Raw genomic sequence first — 20,205 nt, 5'->3', positions numbered from 1 at the left:
TTGAGTGTATATCCAAACCATTCTAGTGGTACTCTTTACAAATGTGGTAGAAATATATATTACATGTACACATAATAGCATTGTCTTTAATTTTACAGTTCACATTTTTAGAATTGCACGCAAAACACTGCGTTAATGTACTACTATTCACTAAGGTGCAGAAACTATTACATGCAGAAAATAAATTCATTGATTCATTGGTTACAAAAATACAAATACATGTACAAATACACTGTTTTAAAAAAAAAGAAATGGTTTTACCCCTTACCTGCAATGTGGTTAGTAGTCCATTCTGTAAGGTCATATGAAAGGCAAGATATTTGAACTAAATTCAAAATCCATGCAAAGGTCTGTATGTAGTGCAGCAAGGAGAGCATACTTAATGTGTGTGTTTGAAATGCTGAGCAATAATGCTGTATGAACTAGCAGTAAGGGCATTTTTGTATATAATTGACATTTAAAACACAGTTACTCATAAGTTTTACAAACTGAAATATTTTTCTAGAATAGCAAACAGGGTCCAACGTTATATTCAGTATCTCTAATACCTGTGTACTTGCATGGTAACTAGATGAGTAAGTACTAAGTAACTACAGTGTACACACTGCTACATCGTATAAACAGCTGTAATCCCTGTGTAATTCCACATATGTAACAAGAAATTGGGAACACTTTTTTTACTTCAGTATGTATGTAGGAATTCTGTAACCACATTTAGTACATGTATTAACACAAGGGATTTCAACTTCAACAAGTACTCTTCAATATTGTAGTTAACATTTTGCAATGCAATTAAAACTTAAAGGAAATAATGTTTGATTTCAATCAATCAATCAATGCAATGCACTTATAATTTGCTGGTTGCATGTTGAATTAGAACTAACAATGAAGTAGGCTTGTGTATGCATGTTACAAACATATACTAACTGAAATAAATGTTGTTACCCATTTCTTGTGACATATTTGTTCTTATGCATACCATTACATAGAGTACAGTTTGTTACATACAGTATGTGGAATTGCACAAGTATTAGAGCTGTAGGTATTATGTACCAGTGTGTACTTACACTGTAGTTACTTAGTATTCCCCTTGCCTGACAGTGCCATCCATTGGTGTTCCTGCCATCCCTCCACATTACTGGAGTCATCTCTGCTTAGACTCAATTACTTTGGATTGGACATTAATGTACTATAATTAATCTGTTTATATTTACAACCATTTTTGCAAGAAACTGGGGTTAACCAGCAACAGATGGGTTCCCCCACTAAGTCAGGTTCTGTTCAAGGTTTCTTTTTGTATGCCAGGGAGATTTTCCTTGCCACTGTTGCCCTAAGCATACTTTTGCGGGCCAGTTCTCTGTAAAGCTGCTTTGTGGAAAAAGTCCTTTTGTTAAAAGCATGATACAAATAAAAATTGATAGATTGATTGATTGATTAGTACTTACTCATCTAGTTACCAAGTGCACCACTATTATAGACACTTCATATAAAGCGGGATTGCACACAGTACTGTGTAAAATATGACATAACCACATGACAGAATACAGGTGCATATTTTCTTACAATAGTATGTGAAAAAGCTCATCCATATTAAGCAGTTTTAATTAAATGGTATCCAAAGTGTTATTCTTTCTTAAAATTATTATTAAGATACTCCTCAGAGACCAGCTGATTGAGATCTTTTATAGTTTATAGCTTTTTTTATATTAACAAAGATTAAATGTATTGGATTATTTGTCAGAAATTTGAAATGAGCATGAGATACAAACCTGCTGCTTGAAATTATCCATTTCTATTTTTATTCATATCATCACTCGCTTCACTTTGCTTTTCGACATTAGACATAGCCATCCAACACTTTAATCATCATAAGTACAGTACCTTATTTTTGTACTTCCAGTTCCATTCTAACATTCCATTGCCAGTCAGACAACAACAATCACTGCGCAGTTGGAGGACAGTCAACACCAGTTCATGTACAAATTTTCTTGGAATTCCACCAAAAAATAATGTTCATTCAATAACAGTTCTTTTGTATATGTATATCCTTTTCAATGTAGAAGAAAAGTGGCGAAAAAAACTGCTGGTGCTACCTCCTACCCCCTGAGATTTCCAAAAACAGTTTGTCAATACCATAAAATCCTCTTGCCGGGTTGGCCTCTCTATTCTCTCTCTATTCATTTGAGCTGAAAAAAAACTCCCAAAACTGAAAAAAACCCTAACACTATAACCCTTTAGAGCTCAAGGGTTGGCAATGTACTGTAAAAAATGTTTTTTTTAAAAATATTAGTTATTGTAATATTTTTAAAAGAATATTCTGGAAGTTCACCTCTACAGCAGTGTTGCTTGTGTTCTTCTCAGGAAGCTCTAGCTGTTTAGGAGAGCTCTGTTTAGGAGAGCTGTTTCATGTCATACATTGGAACTTCTTCCCCTTTGCCATCATCGCTGTACTGCAATCTGCCATCATCTACTCTTCGGGCACCAGTCAGCTCGGACACTGGGCCCTCTAGCTTGCCCTCTGTCACTACTTCAGTGTAGGTGACGTCAGGGCTGGATTTGCGGCCCTTGGGAGGAGGGACTGGTGCGGCCCCCTCTGTGGCTCCCTCTGCCCCCTCCTGGCCCTCTGCCACAGTCCTCTCCTTCTTCAGGTTCAGCTTGGCTGGCACATTCTTCACTATGGTTTCCTTGAGCCTCTCTCCGGACTGCTTTAGTCTCTCGCCAGACTGGCGTATCTTCTCCCGCCGCTCTGCTGTCACAATGCGTTCACCCAGGCGGTTGACCTTGGTGCCCAGGCTCTCTTTGGTCTTGGCCAAGTTCTCCCTGGAGAATGTTGCCTTGATGCTCTCAATGCGCTTCAGGCCCGTCTTTTTCAGGCGGCCTGCAGTAGATGAGCCTGCCTCTTCCACCACCATGTATTCCTCATCTGAGGACAACTCAACTGGAGGATCTATGGCGTCTGGCTCCTCTGGCCCCTCGACACTGGCTCCTTCTGGTGACTTTGCAGAGGGCACTGAGGGGATCTCATTTTCCCCCTGTTGAGAGAATGCAGTCACAATTTCAGTGTGTATAATAATAATAATAATAATAATAATAATAATTATTATTATTATTATTATCTGTTTTAACTTACAAATGCAAAAATATTTAATACAATAAATCATCACTGTATCAAGTAAAATGTGGCCAAAACAAGAAAATGTCTAAAATACCGTGACTTATCATATACACTGAGGTCCGTAAATATTTGGACATTGGTACTAATTTTCATTTGGCTCTGTACTCCAGCACATTGGATTTTAAATAAATTGATGAATATGTTGAAGTGCAGACTGTCACCATTAATTTGAGGGTATTTGCATCCATATCAGGTGATCTGGGTTGGAATTATATCCTTTTTATATAGTCCCCTTATTTTAGAGGACCAAAAGTAATTGTACAGTTGGCTTCTCAGCTGTTTCTGATTAGTCAGGTATATTCAATCACTTCCTTCGTGCTGGTAAAGGTTTCAGAATCTAGTCTAGGCTTTTGATTGCCTTTGAGTTTGTTATTGGCATTTGTCAACATGAGGACCAGAGTTGTGTCAATGAAAGTCAAGGAACCCATTAAGAGGCTGAGGGAAAAAAAGAAAAGAAGAAAACTATGTGACATAAGCCAAACAATAGATTTACTAAAAAGAAAAAAGAGCTCTAGTGTATGTCTGGAATTATTGCCTTGCTCAGGGATGAAGCACCATCCAATGAGTTTGGAAGCATTTGATTTAATTTGAGCAGAGACGATGCTTCTGTACCCTTCAGAATTCATTGTGCTGCTGCTATCAGAAGTTACACTACCAATGATGGCAAGTAAGCTTGCAGCTGTGGCAGCCATACATGCTCAAACTATAACATAGCTCTGCAGGCTGTTTTAGATACATCTTAGCTTAATAGTGGTTTGCATCTTGCAGTGTAGCCTCTGTATTTCTGTCTGTGAAGTATTCTGCTGACAGATGACACTGACATGCCCACACCTGCTTCCTGACAGTGTTTCTGATCTGTCAGACAGGTTTTTGGGGTTATGACAATCCACAGCCTAGAATCAAGATTTGATAATGAAATCGTTCTTATACCTGCACTAAGGAAGCATTTGAATACACCTGTGTAATCATAACCAGCTGAGAAGCCAACTGTCCAATTCATTTTGGTCCCCTAAAATGGGGGGGACGACATGGATCACCCAATATGGATGTACATAAGCTCCAATTAAAGGGCTATCTGCATTTGGTAATATTCATTGTTTAATTTTAAATACAATGTGCTCGATGGTACAATGCTAGAAATGATCATTGGTGAGATTTAAAAGCTCCTTAATAATAAGACACCACACAACCTCATTGTAAATATAGACATTTGCAGGGATTGACCGTTTTCCCCCGCCTATAGACATAAAGTCAGCTGATTTGAACCATTAATTAGCTAACTCAATTTGATTTCAATAAACCTTCTAAACTGGGCTCAGTGTTTCCAATGCTCTAGGAAAGGCCTTGTTCTAGAAAAACCATGTCAGAATCACAATTAGTTCTAATTCCAACTTGCAAGTTTACAACTAATGTAAAAACATGATGCTGCGAAGAGTGTCAATCTATAGTAGCAATTTTATACAGGGAATGATTCACTGTGGCAGGAGCAAATTTATCTGTGCAGCAATAAAAGGAGTGGTTTGAGTTCACAGAGCAGGTGTCTTTCAGTTCTCCATTTGACTGGCTGGTGTCCTGCCAGTCCTAGCCTAGTGAATGTGCAATTCCACACAGTATCAGGTTACCCCCACTGATCTCTCTCAGTTCATGGTTCAAAGGCCCCTTCAATTGGGTTGGGTTACCCATTAAATCACTGGCAAGAATGAAATGTTTCATCTAATTCAGGTTTCATTTGCAAATAATTATATATATATATATATTTTGATAATAGTTATATTAATTACAGCTGAATAGTAATGGTTACTGATTGTGATATCTGATAAGTAGTTTAAATTCAAAAGGATATAGGGGATTTCTCATAAACATTGACAATAACAGCTCTGCATCTTGCAAACTGTTATGGTTTTGAGCATTGTTATATTGTACCTTCCAATTGCTAAACCTAAAATACCGTTAATTATTCACACCCTATATTAGGTTGAAAAAAGTCTGTATAAAATATTGTATACTCTTAAGAACCTGGAATATTATATCTTATACCAATACAATTTCTCAGGAAAAGATATCACAATTAAAATGTCACAATTATTTCCACCCATTTTCAATATTATCACCATAGATATGATTTTCAGTTCAGTGGATTAAGGAGTTAGAAAAGGACATCATACCTGTGGTGATTTTACATCTACTATGGCTCTGAGGTTCTTATTAAGCTCCTGTTATTAAGTGTTATGAAGCATAGCATGATGAAGAAGAGATGAAAATACATTTACAGTCCCTGCAAGGCCAATTCGTTTTTTGCAATACATTTTGGGTTGAGATAAAGAGATGAACATGAGACAGGAGTTCAGAATTTCAGCTTTTATTTCCTGGTATTTACACTAAGTAGTGTTAAACTACTTAGAACATAGCATCTTTGGTATCAGATCACACAATTCTTTGTATTGGAACAGAGAGTATTTTAGTAAATGAAAGTAAATAACACTTAATATAACATATTGCTTGCAATAACTGCGACTCTTCAGGAGGTGAAATGCATGCTCAATTGAGTTATGGTCTGGTGATTTACTTGGACAGTCTAAAACCTTCTACTTTTTCTCCCTAATGAAGTCCTTTGTTGTGTTGGCAGTGTGTTTTGGGTCATTGTCTTGCTGCATGATGAAGTGCACATTTCTCCATAAGTTGGCAGACAGAATGTTTCTGTAGACTTTTGAATTAATCCTGCTGCTATCATTAATAAAGATTAGTGAGCCCACTACAGAAGCAGCCATGCAAGCCCAAGCCATGACACTTCCTTCCTTATACTGTGCTTCACATATGAGCTTATATGTTTTGGATCATAAGCAGATCCATTTTTCTCCACACTTTGGCCTTTCCATCACTTTGGTAGAGGTTAATCTTGGTCTCATCAGTCCATAAAACTTTGTATCTTTACAAAAAGCTCATCTCTTTACTTCCTTGCAAATTGTAGAACCACCTTCCAATTCTTACTACTGATGAGTGGTTTGCATCTTGTGGTATTGCCTCTATATTGCTGCTCTCTGTCTTCTTTGAACAGTTGATTCACCCCTGCCCGGAGTGATGTTTTGGGGTTTTTTTTCCACAGCTCTCACAATGTTTCTGTCATCAATTGCTGTTTTCCTTGGTCGACCTGTTCAATGTCTGTTGCTCAGTACACCAGTGGTTTCTATCTTTTTCACGACATTCCAAATTGTTGTACAAGCTATACCTAATGCTTGTGCAATGGATTTCCCCTCTTTTCTAAATTTCTAAATGGCTTGCTTTTCTCCCAAAGACAGCTCTCTGGTCTTTATGTTGGTTTATCTTTTGCAGTCTTCATAGGCAAAACCAAGGTTAAAGCCAAGAGCAGACATACAGAACTATTTATTGTTTAACTAATCAATCTAACAGGACACATCTGGCCAACAAGAAACACCTGTCAGTCACATGCTCCAATACTTTTGCTCACCTAAAAACTGGGTGGTCTGATACAAAAGGTGACAAAATACAAATAAATAAAAGCTGAAATTCAGATCTGTCATTGTAGCTGCATATTTTAACCTCAAACTCAATTGTCTTCAGTGTACAGCAAAAACAAAGGAATTGATCTTACTATTCCAATACTTTTGGAGGGGACTGGTAAATACTGATTTCTGTAAATACAGTTTAATCAGTGTCTAGCCCCATTCATTTTGAGATGAGATTGACACTATTATCAGTTTGATGTACTTGTGACATGTACAGTCCCTGTATAAGGGCAAGCTTTTCAGAACATATTTTCTCTGTAAGATTGCATGCATGTTGCTGACGTGATTAAATAGTAAGCTATTGCACATAAAATTTTGCATGCATATAAATGTCAGGGAAGGAATGAAAAGGTGCTCCCAAGTGCCTCAGTCAGTAATGGTGCTCACCACATGATCAGGCTGAGAAAGACCAAAGACTAAGTGGAGACTGGGTTGTGCCATTTTCCAGAAACCTACAGGTTACTATTTGTTGTGAGTGAATGTCCTTATTATAATTTGTATATTCTCTTTCTTATTATAGCTGATGCAAAGAAAAATGTCCGAAATGGTAATGACACACATTACATACTATAAAACTATAAATCCACCTTTCCTTCTACAGCTGTGTATTAGGTCCATTTCTGAGGGAGTACCATAACAAACACAATGTTATCTTTTCCTGTGAAATATTTCAATTCATTGCTTGAGGCATTCACGCATTTAACTGGCCAAGAAGCAGTTTAGTTGAATAATCAGAAACTCAGCTCGGCAGAAGACGACTATTCATCATTTGATGTTCTGCAATTCAGTGGTTCCCGAACATCTCATTGGGAACCCCCAGCCAGATCCAGTTATTTCATATGTTCCACCTCCAGCACACCTGAATTACCCCATTCATTAGTGTGCTTGAGATTGAACATATGAAATACCTGGATGCTGATGGAGGTCCCAGAGGAGAGATTTGGGAACCACTGCTGTAGCCATGTTTTTATGCTTTTATGAAACAGCAAGAATCATCCCTAGCTCTCACAAGCCAGTTTCACACATATGGAACATTTTCATGCAACTCAGAACATTGATTTAATAGCTGTTCCAGCAATCTTGTGGCTTCTAGTATCATTTTGTTTGCTTATTAGCAATGGAAGCTAGCTAATGTCTCCCATGTAGCTTGCTAATAAAAAAAAGCAGCCATATTTTGCTATGCACATGTAGGAAGTTTAGAAGCCTCATCATTTTATGACATTAATGTTTGAATGTGTAGGTAGGTATCACTCATTTGGTGTATTTGCTCCATTTATCATATACAAAAGTGTTCAGTTTCTCTATATTTGACATACATTTTTATGAAATTTAAACTTACAGTTTATACGGTTTATTTTCAAGAAAACAATATTTTTTGTAGTTGTGAATGGCAGTCTATTACTACAATTGGACTTAATACATTTTTTACATACATTCTTTTTTATAAATGATACATATTTAAGATTTTTTTTTATACATGTCGTTTTGGCTCTTCTCTTGACTCTCCATTGCATAGGCTCAAAGCAGAACTTTGTTGAGTGACAAGCCTGCCTTGTCAAACAGGCATTGGCTGTTTGAGGGATATTACGTTTCATAAGGACAGCACATTACCCTTTTCTGGATAGAAATTCATCACATGTCCCTAACAGCGACAGAGAAAGTCATGTGCTAAGAATAATTGGGCTACCACTGATGGAACTTGCAGCTGCTTGCTTTCAAGGCTGAAAAACTCCACCCATCAGCTATTCATCTATCTACAGGGAGAGTACAAACACTTTGTCCAGTTTCCGTGCTCCATTCAGACTCTAACACATGGGAAGCATCCTGCCACAATACCCCTCTGTGGTATGGTCCTGTGCTTCTTTCCCGATCCATCATGATATGTGAGCACACAGGCTGCCCTACTTACATTGTTTTGTCCCTTTTCCATTTTACTACCTGTGGAATGTTAAGGATTGAATCCTGCATAAGAACCAAAATAAAAAACTTATTAGGTATTCTTATCCTGGTTAAACTGACCTATTGTTTAGTTTACCATGAAATTACAATTTTCTCCACATGCCATGAAAGATAATACAAATATTAAATCTCAATGCACTCAATAAGGAACACCTTTTTCAAATGAGACAGGGAGACTTGAATACACTTGATTCTGTCTAAACGTTTCTGCTGGGCTAATGCTCAGTTCCTGGACAACACAACTGAATGAATGGCCTGCTTTGGCCTTGTTGTTTAAACTCTTTCAAGAGGACTGGTGGCAACAGCAGGGCTTACCTGATAGATAACAACCCGGAACTTGTTCTTGGTTAGTAGTTCCTCCTGTGTGGTCTCCACCTTCTTGACACGCAGGTTCTGCTTCTCCAAACGAACCCGCACATCCTTGATGTTGGCGCCGACTTTGCAGGTTTTCTCCAGCAGTTTGTCCACTGTGCTGCTAGTGATGGTGTGGTCCTTGGCTAGCTTGAGCACTTCAGCCTGGATCGTCTTCACATTGCCCTCCAGCTCCAACTGCCGCTCCTCCATGCGTTGCTGGCATGTCTGTACCTCAGTTATGATGCCTGCCACCCGCTCAAGCAAGGACAGGAGATTCAGGGGGTGAGCTGTCTCATCTTCTACGCCTGATACTTCAAATTTGTCCGCCATTGTTTGGATTCAGTACCTCTGTTGAAAATAAGCACAGACTCTTATAAACACCCTCCCTTTTCAGCAGGCAAATGCAGACCAGGTCACAGGCTCTCACCAGGCTTGGATTCTCAGAGCTATGATCCCAGATCTTTAAAATCAAGAAGGTTTGTGGACCATCAGTTTGGTGGAGCGGAGGAGATGATAGCCAGACTTGCGGCAGAATGTGGAGACCACTTACCCCCAGTGTGGGCTGGTTATTTCTGTGGAATCAGAGAAGAGAGCAAAACCCCACAGTGCACAGAGAGAGGGGGACAACATTGACACCATACGTGCTTCATGGCTATAAATACTTTTTGTAAGGGGACACTTCTGGATGCAGGGATAATGGAAATCCCCCTTCCATTCCCCCTCTGTTACACCCTGAGTGATTCATTCATTTTTTCCATTCTATACAGCACCGTAATACATTCAGAAAATATGTATGTACCTTTTTCCCAATGCACACAAAGATACACACACACACATACAGTATATACAGACTGTTGATAATTAAAGGAAAAACCAACATAAAATGTTTTAGTAAGGTGTTGGGCACTCACAAGCTGCCCGAATTACTTCAATGCCCCTTGGCATAGATTGTACAAATCTATGGAACTCTTTAAAGGAGGACTCTTCCAAAAGATTAGCTCATTTGGTGTTTTGATGATAGTGGTGGAGAGCGCTGTCTAATATGTCGGTCTAAAATCTCCCATACAGTAGGTGTTCAATTGGGTTGAGATCTGGTGACTGCGATGACCATAGCATGTGATCAACATAATTTGTATGCTCATCAAAGTGACCCCTTGTGCCCTGTGGATGGGGGCATTGCCATCCTGGAAGAGACTACTGCCATCAGGAGAGAAATGTTTCATCATAGGATAAAGGTGATTACTCTGTATGACTTGGTATTGATTTGGAGTGACCCTTCCCTCTAAGGGGACATGTGGACATAACAGAGCCTGCACCGTTCTCTTGGCGTGCGCCACACATGCGCTCGCTCACTTGTCGAGAATATAGTGATGCTTGGCTCATCCGACCATATCATGTTTTTTGATGATCTGCCAATGGTTGTTGCAGCTCTGAACTCTCAAATGTGCATGTGGTCCACCCTACCAGGAAAGTAAAGTAAAATTTCCATGTGAAACTTCTTCCAGAGACAACCAAGTGAAATGCTAATTGTGTGACACTAAGTTATCATACCACAATTAAAAAACAAAAGTGCACTCTCATTTAAAAGCAAAGTATCTGATAGATACCATGCAGCCATAGACCAATCTTGGCAAACTGTTCAAGATATGAAAGGGTAGCATATCCCTTTTACTTTGTTTAGTCTGATCACAGCTAAGGGGGTTGTTTATTTGTACGTTCCCATTGTGCAAACATTGCAAAACTGTCCAACATGGAATCACATTGAGTAGGTCTGTTCATTTTATTATTTTGAGAAGGCATATTGCTCTGTGTAGTGAACTCTTCTCTGCTCACCAATTTTCTTAATGTTACATTTTTTGCAAACTGTAACCTGGCCATTCTATTGTTCAAGCTCTCCAGGGGTTTGCATCTTGTGGTGAACCCTCTGAGGTTATGCTGGTATAGTCTTCTTCTGATGGTAGTCTTTGACACATCTATGCCTATATCCTGGAGAGTAGGATTTTTCTTCACCATTCAAAGGATTCTTCTGTCATCCACTATACTGGTCTTGCATGGTCTACCAGGTAATTTGCCATTGCCTGAGCTCACCAGTGAATTCTTAACAATGTACCAAACAGTCTATTACTACACAATTGTAGTTTATTACTATAAAGTTACTACACTCTTCACCCAAAATATATGTTAAATTAAAGCTAAAAGTCTTCACTGTATAGTCATTGTTTTATTTCTTCCTCATCCAAGAACCACTCATAGATTTGCTCTTAAGTCGCCTGTATGAGTGATTTCAGAGAACTTGGCACATTCACCAATTTTCTGTTATTGAGAATTTTTTCTTAGGTAGGAATAAATATTTCCAAGTGGACCCAACCTTTTCATTTCGGACATTTCGGACATTTGTCTAAACTTTGGTACGTTTGTTGAATCCGATGTGGCAGTCATACGAGCCCTTTGTATAAAAAATATGTGACATTTTTGATAATAATACAACATTTTTCTTGGATTAGGCCCAATGTGCTGGAGTAAAAAACAGAAAAAAATTTGCCACTATACAAATATGTATGGACTGCACTGTATATGTCTTTGTCTCCTGTCCCCTTACATCTCCTCTTTTGTCCAGAAAAGATTCTGTTTCTGACTGACTTAAAATAGCATGAGAGTCCCCTCCCCTAATGCTTAGCCACCATATACTGTCATGTATAAATATAGAACTCCTTCCTGGGGGGCTTTGTCCTTTAACACTGGGCATATTGGGATAAACCCCAACATGTTTTTATGTTGTAAATGAACATTGGAAGGATGGGCAGCCCCAGCCTCTGGGTCTACTTTTATTTTTATTTCTGTTCAGAATATCAAAAGGTCAGGATGTGTGGACGACTGTCCCCTAGTGACGCATGCAAGATGATCCCACCTCAAGGAGCAACAGGCATGTCCCACTGACGGATCTCTTCAAAATGATTCCAGCAGCTGCTGCAGTCCCCACAGCCCTGTCTATAATTACACAGCAGAAAGCTTCTCTCACATGAGCCTGCCCCGTTGCAACCCCTCCCCTCTGTCCCAAATACAACTCATTGATATTATTTTATTGTAGAGAAGCACTTGTTCCATTCTTATTCCATCTTCTGTGAAAATAGTTTAATTAAATTTGACCACCAATTTGGAGTCAACCTCAAAAATCGGCTAAAACCAAGAGTAGACATTCAAAACAATTTATTGTTTAACCAATCCATTTAACAGGACACATCTGGGCAACATTACATTACATTACATTACATGGCATTTAGCAGACTGAGACGGGTGTGTGGGGGTTGGACCCAAAATGCACGACTCAGAAACAATAGTTAGATAAAGTCCCATCAGGGCTTTATTCGGGACGAATCCCAGGAGCGTAGTCAAAACAAGCAAAGTCCATACACGTAGATCCAGCCAAACAAACGATAAACAAACAAAAAGCACGGTGCCGAGGGAAGAGGCGAACTCGTAGTCGGTAGACGTGCAGGGAGGTCCGGTAGCAGGAGAGCTGTCAGCGGGGCAGAAGTACAGGCGGACGGCAGGCAGGGTCGTAGTCGAGGGCGAAGCAGAAGTCGAAACCATAAAACAATCAGCGAGGCAAAGGTACAAAAACGGTAGGCGAGGACGTGGTCAAAAACAAACGATGGTCAACGAAACAGAAATCAATAATCAATGGTCGATAAACAGGCTTGGATCTTAACGTGTAATCTATGCCGTTAATGCTCAAGAGTTACTTTGACGAACAAGAGGCAGACAATTTCGCAACAAACAGTAGCACAACTGGGATATAAATGCAGGTGTAGACAGGTGTAGACAATTAGTTAGAGCGCAGCAAGGAAATAGAAAACAGGTGTGATGGATGACGAGTTTAACAAGGTAATTAGTAATCGTTAGTAATAAACCTATCCTGCCCTAGCATTAGTAAATTAGTAAATGACATGCACGAGAAACGTAAGGTAACATGAACACATGATTAGTTTGTTAGTTCTACCCAATCCTGATCTAGCGTTAGTAGTTTTAGTAAATAGACAAATAGAAACAATTAGGGTGTGAATGACAGAAAGAGAGAGAGAGAAAGGCGGAACGCAAGGTTTGCGGAAAGACATGTGAAAGTGTATGTTTAAATCGTGACCAGTCTACCTAACAATAAACATAAATCAAAACATAACACTAAACGAACTAAGACGATAACCACTCAACATAACAAGGTAAAATAAATCGTAACGAAACATAACTAGACATGACAAGAAAATAAATCGTAACAAGAAACAAACTAAACAACATGACAAACCAAGACTAACATAATACATGATAAGACAATTAGTGACTAAGACAATGTTCAAGAGTTTTTTAACAGTAAATGCAGGGTGGTTGTCAATAATGCGGGGGGTAGGTGGTGGGGGATCCGGGGGACATATGGGGTGAGAGGATACAGACTTAATACAAGACACATGGAATGTGGGGTGAATCTTAAGGGAAGCAGGGAGTGACAATTTTACAGAGGAAGGGTTGATGATACTGTGGATCTTAAAGAGACCAATAAAGCGGGGTTGCAGTTTGTGAGAAGTGGCTTGGAGGGGAATGTCCTTAGTGGGCAGCCAGACGGAGTCATCTGGTTTGTAGGCAGGAGCTGGAGTGTGGTGGCGGTCAGCTAAACGCCGATTACAGTCTGCCGTGCTTAACAGCGCGGCCCTGGCATCCCTCCAAACCTTGGCGCACCGTTTCATGTGGGTGGCGAGGGAGGAAACAGTGATCTCGGCCTCCTGGTCAGAGAACAGTGGAGGTTGGTAGCCCAGGGAGACCTCAAACGGCGATTTCCTGGTGGCGGCGCAGGGTAAGGTGTTGTGTGAGTATTCCACCCAGGTAAGCATCTTGCTACAGGCGGCTGGATTCCTGGCCGATACGCAGCGAAGAGCGGCCCCCAGGTCCTGATTGGCCCTCTCCGTTTGGCCATTGGACTGAGGGTGGTAGCCTGAAGAGAGGCTAGCTGTGGCCCCGAGGGCCACACAGAACGCCTTCCACACTTGAGAGATGAATTGGGGGCTGCGGTCTGAAACAATGTCCGAGGGAAGTCCGTGGAAAACCTCTCTCACCAGAACATCAGCGGTCTCTTGGGCGGTGGGCAATCCAGCCAGGGGGATGAAGTGTGCCGCTTTGCTGAATCAGTCCACCACAGTCAGGATGGTGGTGTTAAAGTCCACTCCGATGTGGCTCCAGGGTCGGCTGGGCACCGGCAATGGTTGAAGCAGTCCAGCAGGGGCCTGGTGAGATGCCTTGCTTCTGGTGCATGTGGTGCAAGCCTTGATGAAGCGTCTGGTGTCGGGGATCATGGAAACCCACCAGAATTTTCGCTTGAGCACCGCCAAGGTGCGGGTAAAGCCGGGATGGCAGGAAAGGAGGGATGAATGGGCCCATTGCAGCACCTGTGTCCGAGCGGCTGAGGGAACGTATAGGCGTAATCCGGGGTTGGGCCTGGGATCGGGTTCCCTCCGTAGAGCCTTCTGGATCACCGACTCGATTCTCCATGTGACAGATCCCACGGTGCAGGAGGCCGGAAGGATGGTCTCAGGAACCTCACACTCAGGACAGGTGTTAAATTGGCGAGACAGGGCGTCAGGCTTAACGTTCTTAGAACCCGGGCGGTAGGTGAGTGAAAAGTTGAACCTCCCGAAGAACAGTGCCCATCTGGCCTGTCGGGAATTCAGCCTCTTGGCTGTCTGGAGGTATGCCAGGTTCTTGTGGTCGGTCCAAACGATGAACGGCTTCTCGGCCCCCTCCAGCCAATGTCTCCACTCCTCCAGCACCAGTTTGACTGCCAGCAGTTCACGATTGCCGACATCATAATTCCTCTCCGCCGGAGACAGCTTCTTGGAGAAGAAGGCGCAGGGGTGTAGTCGGTTGTCCGCGGCCGCCACCTGAGAGAGCACAGCTCCCACCCCCGTGTCGGAAGCATCCGTCTCAACCACAAACTGGTGGGTGGGGTCAGGGTGTACCAGGATTGGGGCGGAAGAGAACAGTCTCTTGACCTTGGTGAAGGCCGTCTCAGCCTCGGGGCTCCACCGGAATGGCACTGCAGTAGACATGAGCCTGGATAGCGGAGAGACCACTTGGCTGTAGGATCGGACAAACCTTCGGTAGAAGTTGGCGAATCCCAAGAAGCGCTGGAGTTGCTTACGTGAAGTGGGTGTGGGCCAGTCGGTGACCGCCAGAATCTTCTTGGGATCCGCCCTGATCTGTCCCCTCTCAAGGATGAATCCCCTCTTATTATGTTTGGGGTCAATTTGACCCCATTCAGTGTTTGATGTCTTACAAAAACCAGTTAAACCTTCTTTAAATAGATTTTTTTTTTGGCTGGGATTAAATAGTAAAAATTCAATAAACATGATGCTATGCAAAGTCCTTTTTTCTCTCAGATTTCTTTGTGAATGATTCTGGTAGCACTTTACCATACAGGTGCCAAACCTTCACTGATTTGTAATATTTATGGATAAAAGGCTAGTCATTTGGGAGACAATAAGAAGGCGAAATACTACGTGTTAAAAATGTTCTATTACAATATTTTTTGTGTTTATATCAACTGTTGGGCTCAATTTGACCCCAAATGTAAAACTCTCCTATTATCTTAACATAATAGGAGGGTTCAATAGTGTTGCATTTACTTTTGATGTAATAAACAATTTAACTTGCTTAAAGGATCACTACTCAGTGTTTGCAGCTGTGAGGTTGATGTTATTGATGGAGGCATTGACGATGATGATTCTTCTGTTGGGATCAATGATAGTATTGCTGTGAATTAGCGATATAGTATTTTTGCAGATTAATATGGATATGGCTCTTCATCTGGAGTTGTAGAGAAAAGAGTATGGTGATTCTCATTTTTGATGTCCAGCATGTGATAGTTTCTTGAAGAAGGCATATATCGGAATTTAGTTTGATTAAATGATTTGAGACTTGATTTTTCTTATATAAAGCCTACAAAGGCTCTAAGAGAGCCTAATCCACAGATGTTCCACCTTTTATTCCATCTATTATTATTTTATTGGCTCAAGGTTAAATAAAATTCAATATTCTGAGGGTCAGTTAGTTTGTAATTAAGTGTGTGTCTGCAAAAAGTGAGTGGAAAATAACAATAATAACATCAACAACCACAACAACAATAACCACAACAGTAACAATGACAATGATAACAATGACAATAGAAAATGTGTGTGCGTGATCCTTAACCAACAAATGACGGAAACAAAAATAAGAGAATTAGCAGCAAGAACATACAGCAGTAAAAGTACATGAAGTGCTAATATGAAAGAGAAACATAGTGATAGTGGGAAACGAAAGTGTGCATTCTAAATTTGGGGATTATGATTCAGTGTTGAATCTAGTAGAATGAAAGAGGAAGAAAAAACATTAAAACTGTTGTTTCAAAAGATCCTTGAGGTTGTTTTGGAGTCTTGGAAAAGTTATCCTTCAAAGAATGTCAACAATCAAGTTGGTATGTTTGCTTCTTTGCCGGTTTTCTTTCAGGATGGGAAAACGTATTTTGTGTTGTTCATTTATTTCTTGCGGGTATTGGTAGTTTAGTCCAAATTTCAATCCTTTTCTTGTAATCAGTTTTTTGCTAGTAGTGTTAGAATTTTGCAATAATAGACAAGGGTATGGGTGGCACGGATGGTGCAGTGGGTAGCACTGCCGTTTCACAGCAAGGAGGTCCTGGGTTCGAATCCTGGTTGGCCTCTCTGTAAGAGAGTTTGCATGTTCTCCCCGTGTTTCCTCCCACAGTCAAAGACATGCAGGTTAGGCTGACTGGAGAATCTAAATTGCCTGTGGGTATGAGTGAATGGTGTGTGTGCCCTGCAATGGACTGGCGACCTGTCCAGGGTGTATTCCTGCCTTTTAGCGGTGTTCAGAGGGAGTCCTTTCCCAGGGCTTCGGGGTTGTCAGATGTGATTTTGGGGATGCCAGAGAAGAGGAGATTGTCAAGCAAGCCTCTCGTTTGTAAATCCAAGAGTTTCTTTTGTTCTTCTGTTTTCTGAGGTGACAGTCCATTTGGTTTGTGAGGGTCTTATCAGTAGATTGAAGAGGGTTGTTGGATTTATCTGGTTCTGTTATGTGGGTATGAGCAAATTCAAGACTTGTCTGGAGTTTTTTTATTTAATTGCACAGCATTTTATTAACGAATGTAAGGACACTAACCTCCACCATGCCAGTGTGTTTTTTTCTTTCTTCTTGATGGGTTGTATTTGTCATTTGGTTTCTGTGTACAGAGCCTTGCTTGCATCTTGCACTGTTGGTTGGAGTAGCGGTCAATGTATGCTTCCAGATTCAATAAATCCCCCACTGTGTAGGAGTTCCGGGGGACATAGCCTGAGGTTAGATCTTACACTTTTATCAACGGTAACAATTGTGTTATATTATTAACAATAGTGATAGAATGACCTGAGAAATACTGAGTTAACTTCAATTCTTAGCATTGAAACTGAAGATAAATTTTGTTTTAATTAGAGAACTCCAGAGGGTTTGAGTGCTCAATCTTCCCAGTGGTGAATCTTCTTTCACGCAAATGTATACAATTTTATTACATTAACAACACTGTAGCAGTCATTTCTAGAGAACAAACACTCCATCTTGTTGGATTTGGTGTAAAAAAAAAAAAAACATTCAACATTCTAATTAATTTTTCTACAGACAAATTGCTCATTGTATTATCATTATAATTATTATCATTATAATTTCTTATTATTGGTATTATTATTAAAAATTATTATTACTCATTCTTACATCTGTAAAAAACCAGGAGTCACAGCTGCTGGGGGTTGTGGTAAATCGTACACCAAAGCCTGTTCAAATATTGAAATGGGAGTGAAATCCATTATAACAGTAGTGCTCAGTTGGTAGTCCAGAACATGAAACTACACAGTTTCACAAGGCATGCATATGTAGAAATTAGAATAAAAACAATTCCCATAAACAAACAAAATTTTTTTTAATGATTATCTACTCAAACAGCTTGTGTTCCATTTAACATATTCCATATTAAAGATAAACTGTAAATATCTTCCTTGCCGGATCATACCTCATTTGTTTCAAATTGCATTTGGTGTTCAGCTGCAGGTCATTTGCAAAAAACAAAAGAAAAAGACCCATAAAAATAAAATTAAAAATAAATCCTATGAAGTTGTTGAGATTTTATATTTCAATATTACCATGGGTTTCAAGGATTGTGTGCAAAAAGCAACCATTTTTGTAATATTGTATGATATTAATCAATCAACTAGCAGGAAAAAGTAAACAGCTTCTTTGTTGGTTTCTTTCAAACAATCTCTAGCTGTTCAAAATGTTGTTCACAAGCAACAGACACCTCAAATGTCGTGGAGGAAAGAAAATGTAAGGTCCCTGGAAGAAATATCTTCATTTATGAAATATCTTCTTTGTATTGAAACAAAAAGCTAAATACAATAAAAAGTATTCTGCATTGTAAGAAAATGGTCAGAGGAAAATCAGGCTACACCATTCTGGAAGAAATGTCTGATGTGAAGTTTCCCAGATTTTGCTTTTGCCGATGTCCCGTGTTGTTTTTGGGATATTTCCTGTATTAAAAAAGTCAATAAGAAAAGTCTCTTAATTCATATAAAACCAAATTAATTTACAGCACTTGCACAGTCAAGACATGGAGTGAAATTTTCAGACATAAAAGATATGAGAAGCCTTTCAATGGAACTGCTGCTAAATAATGTCAATTTATCAATTATGTCAATGACAATTTATCTACCTGATACAGACACTTTTGTTTAATGATCTGCAATTCTAATGCAACTTAACAGTTTTCCCATCATGAGAAGATTAATGTAATGTAATGAATATCTACATGCCTTAACATTGAACCCAGAGATACAGTGTACCGCGTTTTGGTTCCCAAATTTGCGACTGTTTGACAATTCTTCTTGTGGATATTGGTTATTTCAAAACAGAAACGCAAAAATTCATTCACATTTAGTCCAGAAAGCAGAACCAGGGAGGCTTTATTCTGAAATGCATAGTGGCCATTGTTCATTTCCATTGGTGACAGGTTATTTTTTGTAACATTAACTAGACATTTTCATGCACCAGGGGAGAGGCACCTCACCATGTTCTTTTTTCCCTTTTATCTGCTCCTGAATGCACTGAGCAAGATCAACTTGAGAAGGGCCACTTGACTTTGTTAACACTAACGGAACGTCTAATGACCTGAATGTAATGAACTGGAAGTTCTTTTGAAAAATGGGGCCCTAGGCAGCTGCCAATTTTGCCTATTCAAAGATCCGCCTATGTACACACCAAAAAAGTGAATGGTTCATAATCCATCCATCCATCCATTATCTGAACCCGCTTATCCTGAACAGGGTCGCAGAGGGGCTGGAGCCTATCCCAGCATACATTGGGCGAAAGGCAGGAATACACCCTGGACAGGTCACCAGTCCATTGCAGGGCACACACACCATTCACTCACACACTCAAAACCAAGGGCAATTTAGACTCTCCAAGCAGCCTATCCTGCATGTCTTTGGACTGTGGGACTGTGGTTCATAATTAAAAACCTAATAATTACTTGTAAAACAATGTGATGTTTTATAATTATGTTCAAATACTGGTGGACACATATGATCATTTTACTGCTCTATTTACCAGACTAAGGAGGATGGGTATCCCCCTATAGCCGGGTTCCTCTCAATATTTCTTCCCATCTTGCCACTGTTTCACTGGTAACTTTTGCAACTGACAACACAGCATTGAAGTTTGGAAAGTTTTATTCAAAAGTAACCCTCTGAGCGGGGATGGTGTATCAAACATGAATAAAATCTTTCTTTCTTAACGGATTTTGCATGTAAATGGTTACACGATTGTGGGGGTGGAGTTTAACATAAATCTACCAATGCAACGTAACGCTGCATCAATCTACAATTGACTAACAATACAATCCTGATTATTTTTTATTTATTGTTGATTAATTTCAGATTTTCTAAAAATCAATTAGGTACACATTTCGTTGCTATGTGTTCTTCAAATTTACCTATTTTGTCTTGTTACTTTCTAGTAATTAAAGCTCTGTAAAAAAAACTAAGAGTTAAGGATGTTCAGACAACTGTACAATAAGAGAGAACATCACAGCATAGATATATATTTATATTTAAATATTTAAATAATTTTTAA

At 39.8% G+C, this 20,205-nt stretch overlaps 1 protein-coding gene and 1 pseudogene across 3 annotated transcripts; both read right to left on the bottom strand.

Moving 5' to 3' along the window:
- Window positions 1-59: 59 nt before the first annotated feature.
- Window positions 60-9,696, bottom strand: cavin4b (caveolae associated protein 4b). Of its 3 annotated transcripts, none has more exons than XM_061240941.1 (3): window positions 9,563-9,696; window positions 8,974-9,360; window positions 60-3,032 (listed from the first exon to the last, which is right to left on the bottom strand). In XM_061240941.1, exons 2-3 carry the CDS (start codon window positions 9,340-9,342, stop codon window positions 2,391-2,393), a joined length of 1,011 nt encoding a protein of 336 aa, XP_061096925.1. In that variant the 5' UTR covers window positions 9,343-9,360; window positions 9,563-9,696; the 3' UTR covers window positions 60-2,390. The 3 variants fall into 3 exon arrangements, with proteins under 3 accessions (XP_061096925.1, XP_061096922.1, XP_061096923.1); XM_061240938.1 differs by having other exon boundaries at window positions 9,440-9,615; XM_061240939.1 differs by having other exon boundaries at window positions 8,974-9,616.
- Window positions 9,697-18,520: 8,824 nt separating this feature from the next.
- Window positions 18,521-20,205, bottom strand: part of LOC133126613 (tomoregulin-1-like) — a 79,372-nt pseudogene continuing 77,687 nt past the window's right edge.

Source organism: Conger conger, chromosome 4, assembly GCF_963514075.1.
Source record: "Conger conger chromosome 4, fConCon1.1, whole genome shotgun sequence".
Taxonomy (NCBI): domain Eukaryota; kingdom Metazoa; phylum Chordata; class Actinopteri; order Anguilliformes; family Congridae; genus Conger; species Conger conger.
This window is presented reverse-complemented; position numbering and strand designations above follow the sequence as displayed.

Coding starts and splice junctions, on each gene's coding strand:
- cavin4b (XM_061240941.1), bottom strand. CDS start 9,342: ATGGCGGACAAATTTGAAGTATCAGGCGTAGAAGATGAGACAGCTCAC. Junction 3,033..8,973: donor TCCGGGTTGTTATCTATCAG/GTAAGCCCTGCT, acceptor TTCTCTCAACAG/GGGGAAAATGAGATCCCCTC.